This window comes from Hyla sarda, chromosome 5 (assembly GCF_029499605.1).
Source record: "Hyla sarda isolate aHylSar1 chromosome 5, aHylSar1.hap1, whole genome shotgun sequence".
Taxonomy (NCBI): domain Eukaryota; kingdom Metazoa; phylum Chordata; class Amphibia; order Anura; family Hylidae; genus Hyla; species Hyla sarda.
Window position 1 is genome coordinate 234,071,509 of NC_079193.1, and position 12,911 is coordinate 234,084,419.

Sequence of the window (12,911 nt, forward strand, 5' to 3'; positions counted from 1 at the left end):
GCACAGCGTAACGCAGGACGCAGCAGGAGCAAGAAGTAGCATGGGCCCCGGGAACAGGTAATTATAAAACCGGGGATGGGGGAGGCAGTGGGCCCCCCCCCCCACGATCTCCCTGCTGCAACCCGCATTCCATGCATAGCTGGTCTGAAGTTTCAGAAACCTCTGGGCTTCCGAGACGGGGACGTGACGTCACACCATGCCCCCTCCATTCATTTCTATGGGAGGGGGAGTATCGCGGGGGGGGGTCCCAGCGGCGGGCCCTCCGCGATCGGACATCTTATCCCCTATCCTTTCAATAGGGGATAAGATGTTTTTGCCCGGAATATCCCTTTAAAACATTCAAGAGGAGATTGATGAAAACAGTTAATATTGTTATATTATCTTTGTTATTGCTGATTTAATAGGTTAATGTACTTATATAATGCTAAACAAGCTAAAATAATCATATTTATGTGTACAGTAGTTGCTATGACATTTTCTCGGCCAATGAGTGTTTTCGGCCAAGCACCTCCCAAATTTTCAGTTTTGGCCCAAAAGTTTCCTTTTGGTGCTCTGTTAATATCTACTGTAACTCTGTTTCACTAATGTGTTGTCATCAATGGGTGAGTAATCTCTGCAAACTTCACCTGAAATGATTGAGTGCCGTTTATTTGTTTGCCTTGGTATAAGGTTATTGCTTCAGCCACCAGTGAAGGTTTATTACAGATATCAGGGGAAATAATCAATATCTTATAGTAAAACGGCTTGGTTTACAACCAATCACAGCTCAGCTTACATTTTACCAGAGCTCCTTAAAGGAGTACTCTGGTGGACAACAAATCTTTTCTAATCAACTGGTGCCAGAAAGTCAACAGAGTTATAAATGACTTCTGCAAAAAACTCCAGAGGAAGTTGAGTTGTTCTTTTCTGTTAGGAACTGTCCAGAATTGAAACAAATCCCCATTGCAAACCTCTCCTGCTCTGGACAGTTCCTGACATGGACAGAGGTGTCAGCAGAGAGCACTGTGAGCAGACAAAAAAGAAATTCAAAAAGAAAAGAACAACTCAACTTCCTCTTTAGTGTATCTGTAGTATACAGCAGCTGAAAAGTTCAGGAAGGATTAAGATTTTTAAATAGTAGTATTTTACAAATCTGTTTAACTTTTGGCACCAGTTGCTTTAAAGAAAAATGTTTTCCACCGGAGTACCCCTTTAAAACATAAAAGCTGAGGTGTGATTGGTTGTTATTGTAACATCAGACGGTTTTACTATTAGACAGTTTTTTGTTGCTCCATCTCTCTATGTTGGCCGATATTGTGTGCTTTATTACAGATACCTCTGCTGGATCACTGACCTTGCATACTTTCCTTTTAGGTCGGACTCATATCTGGCATTGTCTTCATGCTGACAGGCATAACAGTTCTTGCAGTTGGATTTCTGGTGTCACCAAAAGTTGAAGCCTTTGGAGAAGATGATTTTATTGTGGTGGATAGCCATGCAGTCCAGTTCAACAGGGCACTTGATATTTGTAAATTGGCAGGTGCAATCATGTTTTGTGCCGGGGGGACTACTTTGGCGGCATGTCTTTTAATGTCTGCTTTTGCTAAAAGTTACTCCAAAGAAGAGAAGTACCTTCAACAAAAATTTAAAGAAAGAATAGCAGACCTTAAGGCTCATGTGCACCCTGTGACGAAGGCCCCGGCTCCCGGAGAATCAAAGATACCTGTTACTCTATCCAAGGTTCATAATGTCCAACCTTCATCTGAAACCTGACATTTACCCATCATTGTACACGTAATTATATGAAAAGGTCAGCTTTTGTGAGTGTTACAGTAGGGTCTTTTGTGGTACAGTCCAACTGTACATGGCTGAAAAAAATGAATAGGCCAAATAATAGCAAAATGTGAAAAGATCCTGAAATTTTGTGTGTTATTGTTTGGAGGCTTACCCGATCTTCATGGTAAATCTTCTGAATTGAACACTGCTGTTAACATTCAGTCTGTCCCATCAATAGTCCCCAGTGGTGATGGCAAAATATTGTCTGTGTTGTGCTGTTCTTTTCACACTCGCTCATAACGTTCTTTCAAACTTAAATTCAGCATAAATATAATAATAATATAAAATTCAAGTGTGAAGGGAAAGGAACACATATGTTAGAGATGGAAAGACAAAACTGACAAAAGTGTGAGGGCTTTTCCTGGTGTGATAGAAATAAAGAATGAAGAAGACTGGGGTCACATTTTTGGAAAAACTTTTCATATCGCCTTCATTTAATAGTTTAGCAGCTTTGTGATATATTTTATGCTTTAGTTTCTTTTGGAAAATGTTAGATTTCAGTGAAAGAAAACATTCTTGTTGGATTCAGACATCAGAAACTAGTATTCTGACAGTTCAGTATCATTGTATCCAATAACTATTATCTGTGAGCTAAACTGCTTGATACATTGTAAAAATTTGTTCAGGCTATTGTCACATTTCAGTGTCCATCTAAGATATACATTGTTGTTTTTCCCCAAAGTATACATCTGAGGACACCTCATCCCTCGGCCATACATAAGCTCCCATGTCTAACATTCTGCATACATTTCTTTACTCTATGCCTCCATACAGCAGATAAAAGTAAAACCCAACGTATGTTGCCCATTGGAGGTCATTCTGATCTTTAATGGACAACATACGTTGGGTTTTACTTTGCTCAGTTTGGTCTCTATAGGATAACAGTGGAGGGAGGGTCTATGGATCAATTTAGTGTCAGTGTAAAAATAGCCTAGGATTTGTGCTGTTTATGTAATTCACTCACAGAGGATTTGCCTGCAGAGGATATAGTTGTAGCAGCCTTTTGGCAATGCCAATCGGTGTTTGAATCCAATCAGTTCTCCAGTTCCCACAAACCGGTTGTTAAAATGGCAGCCGGTTTGACAAATTGGGAAGAAGCAGTGATCCTACAACACTGTTGCGAGTGAGGAGCCTCTATTGTTTTCTCACAGCCCACCCTGCACTATGGCTGGTATTACAGTGCTAATTCAGTGGGTGGAAGAAACAGCATAGTGATCTTAGTCGCATTCTATGCATCTCATAGTTTCTACTCTGGCTGCCGGCCCATGTCAGATGACAGAAAACTGGTGCCACCCCTGATAAAAGTTAGTAAATCTGTACAGGTTTTCAACCTCTAAATGTAAACAAGAACATTTTCAGTCAATGATGGCTACCAAGAGCTTGAAAACTGAGAATACATTGAAACAACCAGAAAAAAATTATAACGTTGCAACATGAGTTACATTAAAGGGATTGAGCAGCGAAAAGTAACTTATCCCCTATCCACAGAAGAATGGAGAGGTGTCAGATCGCGGGGGTCCAAATGCTGGGACTCCCTGGGATCTCCTGCACGGCCCTGGCTCTCTGAGAGGAGCGCGTGCTGGGGACGGCACACACTCCATTAATATCCATGGAAGCTCCAGAGATGCCCAAGTACAGCATTCGGGTCTCTTCGGTGCTCCCATAGAGAATGATTGGACCCTGTGCTATCAGGGATAAGTTACTTTTCACTGCAAAACCCCTTAAAGCATTACTTATCTTAAACGGGAAAACCGCTTGCAGGTCACCTTCCCCTTCATTGTTCTCTGTAGAAACCATTAGCAGTGCAGAATATATTATCCAAATGTATTCATTAAATGGGTACTGGAAAACATTTTTAAATCAACTGGTGCCAGAAAGTTAAACAGATTTGTAAATTACTTCTATTTAAAAATCTTAATCCTTCCAGTACTTATCAGCTGCTGTATAGTACAGAGGAAGTTCTTTCCTTTTTGTCTGACCAGACCACAGTGCTCTCTGCTGACACCTCTGTCCATTTTAGGAACTGATTAGGAGCAAATCCCCATAGCAAACCTCTCCTGCTCTGGACAGTTCCTAAAATGGACAGAGGTGTCAGCAGAGAAAATTGTGGTCAGACAGAAAGGAAATTAAAAAAGAAAAGAACTTCTTGTGGAGTATACATCAGCTGATAAGTACTGGAAGGATAAGGATTTTTCAATAGGAGTAATTTAGAAATCTGTTTAACTTTCTGGCACCAATTAATAAAAAAAAAAGGTTTCCACGGGAGTACCCCTTTAACAGCTGCATTCTATATTTCACTAAGGAGATTCCTTACTTTTTCTTCACACTTAGGCCACTTTTCACACAAGCATATTTTGTATTTCATCCATTTTTTTTGACTCATAATACAGACCTAATATTTGTCTACGTGGCTAATCACATGGGCTTGTAAAATATGCACATATTTAAAAAATGCAGCTTGTGCTACTTTTATTGATTTTGCAGATGGAAAACACCCATTGAAGTCTGTGGCGATGGATTTAAATACGGATGCATCTGTAGGTGTTCCATATTTGATCCCTATTGCATTGATACGTCATCAGTACGTCGTCTATATTACATCCATTTTGAAAAAATAAGGATGAGTTTTCTGCCTAGAAGACAAACCTGTCCAAAAATATGGATACAATAAAGATGACTTACTGATGCTATTTCTAATATACCCGTAATACATTAATATTTGGGATCTGTATTACAATCATAAGCCCTTATGCTTGTGTGAAACAGTCCTTTGGCCGTCATAGTCAGCCTGATGCCAAATTCATCCATTTTCTGCTCATGTGAAAGCGACCTTTAAGGAATTTTCTTACTAATTACAATTATCATCTATTCAAAGGATGTGTAACGGGTGGGACCACCCAAGTCCACCATTCCTTCCTTCCTTACAACTGTGGTGAAGAGTTTGAATAGAGGTGTGGTTCAGCACTATATGCTACGTCTATAGGGTTTATGGAACCAGCCAAGCTCTTCACCACTTCCACCACTAGGGTGTCCGACCCATACTGAGGGAAAATCAAGCTGTATTCAGGTGTATAAGGCTGGTGTCAAACATGGCAGCTTTCCGGAGAACTGCCGCAGTAGTTTTTGAGCCAAAGCCAAAAGTGGATCCAAAAGGAAGGAGAAGTACAGTATTTCCTGTTCCTTTTGAATAGACTTCTGGCTTTGGCTTAAAAACTGCTGTGGCAGTTCTCCCAAAAAAAATAAAAAATAAAAAGGCCATTTGTCACAAGAGCCTAAGGACTCCCCTAAGGTAGGAACCTGCTTCTAGCATTTAAGAACTCTACTGTGAGGGGAAGCAGGAATGGTGCTGAGAGAAAATTATTACAACTTATTTGCTATATGTTACCAATTTCTTGATTTGTTAGTTCATAGAAAACAATGGAAGAATCAATTTGTCTCGAATTCATGTAAAGAAAAAAAAAACGAACAAATTGACTCCCCAATGTGTTCTATTGGAGTTTTTACCTAGTGCTTACTACTACTACTGGTTAATGTAGAACTCAATGAGCCAGTAGATACATTTCTGTTTTGCGCTTGTTTTATTGTTACTATATATATATATTGTGCAGTGTTTTCTTATTCTGTCTACTTTTATGGGACGGAATGTTGGTTTAAATGACTCTGTCCTGTTAGAACAGGGAAACTCAGTAGAACATAAACATCAAATGGCAAATCAAACATGAGTTATAATTTATTAAAATAGTAAGAAATATGCCAAATAATTCGAATAATTTCTTTTTAATATATGATGGACCCTTTTTGCCCACCTGGTCTTATTAGAACAGCTTCCCATGCTTAAAAGGGTTGTATCCAGGGCTCAAGTCCTCCAGGAACGGGTGGAACTGAGCTCCTACACTTTTTCCACAGCATGAACACCGTTCCTATTAACAGGACCAGCCCTTGAGTGGAAATCTTGGGTGAATTCCCCCACTTTTTTCCCAAGACTTGACCCCTGGTAAATAGTTATTAAAAACAGTGCCACTCTTTTCTATGGCAATGTCTGGTATTGCATTTTAGCCATCATTTAAATCAATGGTGAAAAGCTGCAATACAAGATACAACCCATTGACAAAAGTGGGAAACTTTTTCCTCTGATCTCACAGAAGCCTTTTTACTATGATGTTAAGTATCATCCAACTAGAAATGATACATAAGTCCATTCCATGATGCATAAGTCAAGGGAAAGAAAAACTTTGGGGGAAATTTCTCATTTGCAACTTTTTCACCCTTTTTTTTCCAAGTGTGCACTTTCTAGTTTATGCTAGCTTTAGTTGTAATGTATAATTTGCACATTTTTTTTCTTCTATGCATAAAATAGATGTGGCTACAAAATTACTACAACCAAACCATGCCCCCTATGTGCCGAAGCCATGCCCCTTTGGCGGAAGCGGTGCAAAAGTGGCTAACACAGAAAAGTAGCACATTTTTTTTTAGTAAAGTAAGGCTTGTGCAAAATTCTGTTACTTTTTTTGTACACCAGCATAAAATTATGCTTAAAATAAATATAGAAAAACTCCAATTATTGGGTTGTTCAAGACTATAATAAGGGGTTTGCTTTTTCCCGAAATAGAGCTGCTCTTGTCCATGAGCTGCTCAGGTATGTGTACTTCAGTGTGGCTAAGCAGCAATACCAGACACAGCCCATTAGGCTAAGGTGGTGCTGTTTTTGGGAAAAAAAAGCATACTTTCTTACTAATCTCAGATATACTTCAAACATATGTTTAAAGGGAATCTGTCAGCTCTTTTTCCAGAGGAGGAACAATGGGGAGGGCACACCTGTTGATAGCTAATCCGATATCTATGTAGAGGAGGGTTCAGACCTAAACTGCCACAGTCCAAGATCCAGCAGTATATTAAATGACACCTAGGGGTTCACGCAATCCAAGTCAAGTATCATAAAGCCTTCTGAGCGCTCCTGAGCACCCACCGATGCCTCCCCATTTTCCCGGACCCGTAGATACATACTGTGCGGTGGGTGCATTTATTTGTTCTCTTAGGATATTGCCTTCTACTTTCTCAACCAAGTGTCAAGGAATTGGAGCCCAACTCACTTCCTAGCCCCTCTATTATTGATATGCTGGGTTTGGCTTACATTCAAGGAGAGGCTGGGAGGTGAGGCCGTATGTGGAGATGTGCCTTGCTGTGGCACTTGGGTATCTCGCTCCACCTCCATTGGCGTTTGGCTGAGAAATAAAAAATGCATTTTAATAAGTTTGGTAACCACCATCAGCTCCAGGAAAGATACAGTTGCTTTTCTACCTTAACAGTTATCCAACAATGTCTGGAGCTCACAGCAACAGATACAGCTGACAGATTCCCGTTAACAGCTATATTCTGGACCGAGGAAATGTCATAAACATGTGGTCAGAATACAGTCTATCTGTCTCCTATCATCACAGTCACTATGCTGCTTTTGCTATTAGTTTCACTGTAACAAATATATTATTCCAAGTACTGCTCATTTTTTATTTATTGCTCTACTATTGCCTAGTTATAGCCTAATGTACGTTAGGAATCACATATCTAAATAAACTTAGCATTCTCAGGGACATTTATGAAAAGAAAATATTATTGAATCTCTTCTTTTAGATGTTGAGCGAAAACTATTTTTACAAAATTTTGAATGCATGAACAGAGGAGTTTGTTTTGATTTTTAAGATAAAATTATGCAATAATAGATCAAATTGAACCTTACAACTCATATAAAGAAAAACGTATATTGTCCCACTCCATTTTGACGCCTCACCATTATTTTGCTTCATTTGTTGTTGTGTGTAAATCTCTCTGTAATACATGTATTCTCTTTATCTCCTGAATCATGAGCAGATGTTATACTCTTGATTGTGCAATGACCGGCAGAGACATTTGCAGCACTTTGTTCAGTGACTTCAGCACAGTACATGTCTGAGTGTTGTTAGAATCGAGGCATTAAATACAGCTAATGCACTATTAATGTCTCTGTTTTGATTATTCCTTTCAAGTTGCCTTGGAAGCGGTTTAACATTGCTCAGTTTCTAAAAATTAAAATGATGGTTTAAACCAGGGCAAAATGACCTGAAGGTGTTGTGTGAGATTAGAAAAAGTATCTGATCTATTCTCTAGGAATGGTGCCAGTTTTGTGTACAATTCATTGCAATATCAGATACAGCTCATGTACAAAAGTGGCACTGTTTACATACTTGTCAACAGTATCAAAGTTGTCAGGACTTTCCCGATTTTTTCTAAAACAGTCCCAGCAAATTTGTGTTCTGGCACGGTCCTCCTAACACAAGAACAGTGTTTTTGTTTCCTAAATTTGCCGTTACCTTTTGGATTAACACAATTGTTCATGGTCGAAATTGCAGAAGGGTTCATCTTTTGAGGAGACATGTGCAGTATCTGCACCACATCCCCCTCCTACTATGTACATGACAGGTTCCTGTATGCAGCCCTGTTATCTGTAATAATTCGTCTTTGATACTGCTGGGGCTCTGCTCTGTGGTAGCGACAGAGATCCACTGTCCATAGGTGCCAGGGATCCACCGTCCATAGGTGCCAGGAAAAAAAGCTGGTCCTATATCAGCCCAATCCCTGTAACCCAGCAACTAGTCAGCTCTGATCACCTGACAGTCATCAATCTTACTCATATAGCAGTATCCTGCTGAAGGATATTTGGCAAGTAAGTCCTGTTTTTAGTAACATTTTGCGTTGATTTTCTATAGTTATAATGTTTTTTTTATATTACACGAGCTCCCGATATAATAAAACTCAATAGCATTCCTACCTCCTATTAAACATTGAATTAAATTGGATCTGATCCTGGGAATCACTACTCCCTGCAATGATTGATTGATATAAAGTACTGATCTACCAGTACTGAGCAGTGCATGTCAATCAGTCAAAGCAAGGAAGGGTGGGGGAGGGAGGAGGCATGCATTCTCCTTGACACTTCCTCTCTCTGAGCATTAACTAGAGCTGACATATTCCCTTTATTATGGTTGTCACTTCAACTACTGCTGAAAGGTCTGTTTTAAAGGATAGAGGGGGAATTTGGCATAGGGACAACATAGAAAATGGTCCCTTGCTCAGAAGCCCCTTTTTTAGCCAGTGCCACTAACAGAAAGAGGCTGTCACTCTGCCTAACTTGAAGGTAGTGGGCCTTAAAGCACAATCTATAATATTATAGACCCATAAACTGTCCAGATTATAAATAGGTGGTCCCAAAAACGTCATCAGTCACCAAAAATCTATATAGTGTAATACAGTAAATATAAGACAGGGAAGAGGGGTATGAAGCTGCAGTAACTGTCCATGTGTGCGTGAAGGAATGGCTAAAAGGAAGCATCTGAGCGGCACATAGCAAAGAGTACAGAACTTACCTGGAGAGCATGAAGAGAAACAAGCAAAGGACAACAAAGCAGATGTAGCATTTACACACTTCTTTCTGGTTGCATTAGATCTAATACACATCTACAACTGCCTAAAGATGGATTGGGATAGAAGTAAATGCAGCACTGCCCATCCATGGTGTTATCAGTAGCAGCTCCTATCTTCACTGTCTGTGTGCATGCTCAGGTGTAAGCCCTCCTCCCCCTTCCACCAGCCAAGAATTAACCCTTTTAGGTTCTATGAGTAATAAATTAGTTTTACACTTTCCCCTCACTCTGGACAGAGCTGTTTCTCTGCTATTTCTCCTGGAAATGTAAGAATAAACTGACAACTGGGTACTACCACCTTGTCAATAAGGTGTATCCATACAGATCCAAACACACTCTGACACTGTCAGCATCAAATGGATAGTGTCGACACATACAATGGCCCTGATTTACTAAAGTCCAACCGACTTTTTTTCTCGGTTTATGCGCCAAAAGTTTTGTCGCACCATCCGTGCCACTAGTTACGCCGCACAACCTACACTTTTGAAAACACTCTGAGTGTTTTTTTATTACCAGAAAATGGGCGTGGTTAACCAAAAAATGGGTGTGTTCCCGACAAAAAGTACTTCCAAAATCACTCCTGAAAAAGCGTGAGTTTGGCTCACAGAATAACCGATAGCCAAGAGGATGTGTAAAAACAACCAAAAGCAAGTGATTTTGGCAAAGGCACAGCTTAATGTGGTGGGGGGTGCTTAAAGGGGTTGTGCGCTGCCCTGCAGTTTGGAGCTCTGCTCACAGCGTCCGGAAGTTCATTACTCCGAGAGCTGTGTGCGGGCCTCCGTGTTCACGGCCGCCAGGCGTGACATCACGCCCGGCCCCTTCGTGACATCTCGCCCGCCCCCTCGTGATGTCTCGCCCGCCCCCTCTACAAAAGTCTATGGGAAGGGGGCGCGATCACTGTCACGCCCCCTTCCCATAGACTTTGGTAGAGGGGGCGGGCGTGGCGTCACGAGGGGGCGGGCGAGACGTCACAAAGGGGCCGGGCGTGACGTCACGCCTGGCGGCCGCGAACACGGAAGCCCGCACACAGCGTTCGGAGTAATGAACTTCCGGACGCTGTGAGCGGAGCTCCGAACTGCAGGGCAGCGCACAACCCCCTTAAACCTTTTTTTTTTTTTTTACATTGTTTTACAGTTCTACACAAGGATTTTTAAAATATGCAATGCATTTTAAACTTTTAAATATGCCTTTAATTGTATATATATATATATATATATATATATATATATATATATATATAATGTTGTGTTTTGCTTGTTTGGTTTGGCATATGCAGTTGATTATTTGTTTTCTATACCCATGTTTTTTAGTTTTTTTCTTTTAACTTGGAGTATGTGCGACACATTTTCCCGTGCGACACAAAAAAGAACATGTGACAGAAAATGAACCGACACGTGCGACACATTAGTAAATCAGCTCCCAGAAAAAGAGGAGTGAAATCTAAAACACCCCTGAAAGAACACTCGGATTTTAGAAAATCAGGGCCAATGCATTCAGAATGTTTTCAGACTCTTTACATTTTTTCACAGTTTGATGTAGCGGCCTTGTGCTAAAATTAAATAAAAAACATGTTATCATGTTTCCCCTATCATTCTGCACTAAATCCCAAATAATGATAAAGTGAAAACAGAATTTTTTGAAATTATTGAAAATGTATTAAGGAGGAAAAACTAAAATTTTGCATGAACATAAGTATTAAGACCCTTTTCTGTGACATTTGGGGCCTCCCATTTATCTTAATTTAAAGGATTTTACACCTTAAAGGATTTATCTGTTGCTCATTTGGTTTGTCATTCTAGCTTTATAGGGGGTGTGTCCTCACTCTGCATGATTCACCTTCCTCATCCACATCTCTACATCCAATCACTGAAGGCTGCTCTGTAACCCCCCGCCCCCCCCTCCAAGTTTTCATGCTGCAGTCTGATAGGACAGGAATAAACACAGAGGAGTGCTAGTCCCTTACTTACTTACTGGACTTTGTCCCAGTCTGTGCTTCAGCTTGGACAAAGATGATACTGTAGCCAGACAGGATTGTTCTGGATGGTATGGGGACCCCTAGTGGAGTTGTTTTTTTTATAGGCCATAATTTCTATGAAAAGGAAGTAACATTTTCTTATACTGTAAAAAAAAACAGACCTGAAACCCATCAGTGTTTAAGTCGTATATGCTGTTCCTTTTACTGCACCATCATAAGTTTTCTGGTATTCTTGTTGATGTGGATTAAAGACCCTGCAGACCAGTCCATGCTCAGGTGCAGAGAGGTGGGAGCTGTTGTTTTGCAGTTTGTCACTACCACTTATTCTCTTATTATTGCACAGGAGAATGTGCGTGTTACTAAAATAGTAGAACAATTATATGACCACTATCTATTGTCTGACTATGCTAAAGGTCATCCAAACAAAAAAAGAAAATCCAGCACAATCCACCCCTGAAAGGGGTTCTCCGCTGCTCAGCGTTTGGAACAAACTGTTCCAAACGATGGAGCTGGCATCGGGAGCTTGTGATGTTACGCTCCGCCCGCTCAATGCAAGTCTATGGGAGGGGGCGTGACAGCCATCACGCCCGCTCCCATAGACTTGCATTGAAGGGGCGGGGCTATGATATAATTTGCTCCCAGCACCGGCTGCAGCGTTCGGAACAGTTTGTTCCAAATGCTGAGCAGCGGAGTACACCTTTAAATACAATCCATGCTTCTTTATCCAAACCCTTACAAAGGGCTTACACACCGCACGTGCTTTACTACGTTTATAGCCTATCACACTGAACTGTTGTTTATCACAGTTAATTGAATGTAATGAAGAACATGCTTTTTATAGCCTTTGTATGGTGACGTTTGGATTTATAAATATGAATTTTACTTGGATCTTGTCCTGGATTTTCCTCTTTGGTTTGGAAAACCAGCAATTTTTCCTCTGCACCTCCTCAAACGTTGTGGAATAATAGGGGGCCGTACCGTTTGTTTCTTTTCTTTTATCTAAGAGCCGAGGAACATGCTCTCGAATCACCCAAAGTGCAAGAAAAAGTGCAAACTTGTTACACTAAAAAAACTTGCACAAAGGATTCGGTCTATCTCAAGCCCTTCTCCCGTAGGAGAGAAGCCCCCCAACAAACCTTACCCTTCGCCTCTAGACCAAAAGTTACCTGCACTTTCCCAATTTAGTTGCACCAACTTAATGCAAGTGATTTATTAAGACCAACATTTCACACACCCATCTTAACTTAAAGGCATTATCCAAGTTTAAATAATTAATTTCAATCGGGCAGGATGAGGGAATCACAAACAATTACTAATTGGGTATAAATGATAAGCCGATCCCAGTGTTAACCTAGTTGTCAGGTGACCACAGCCCCTATCTTTGTGTTAGCAACATTTCATTTTGGCTCCCATCATGCCCTGCACAGAGGAAAAGGTCATGTGATGCTTAGTTTACCCAACAACCTGTGTCACATCATATGACTTGGCCCTGTATTCTCTGCTCCCTCTGCAGTAAGTACTGCTGCCAGTGCGATGGTCATAGCTAGTAATGTAAAGTTTACTGCAAGTCCATAGTAAACTGTAAGTGCATGCGCCGTTTTCTACGGAATTTGCAGTCAGCAAAGGGCTAGAATAGTTAGTGCCATGAGGGCAGTTTGCTAGCGTAG

General features: G+C 40.7%; 1 protein-coding gene across 1 annotated transcript in view; it reads left to right on the forward strand.

Annotated features, from left to right (window-relative positions):
• Window positions 1-7,803, forward strand: part of NRSN1 (neurensin 1) — a 33,584-nt gene extending 25,781 nt beyond the window's left edge. Inside the window, exon 3 of the mRNA XM_056521291.1 lies at window positions 1,354-7,803. Within this exon, the coding sequence (XP_056377266.1) occupies window positions 1,354-1,752 (399 nt within the window). The 3' untranslated portion in view covers window positions 1,753-7,803. The remainder of the gene's footprint in view (window positions 1-1,353) is intronic.
• The last annotated feature ends 5,108 nt before the right edge of the window (window positions 7,804-12,911 follow it).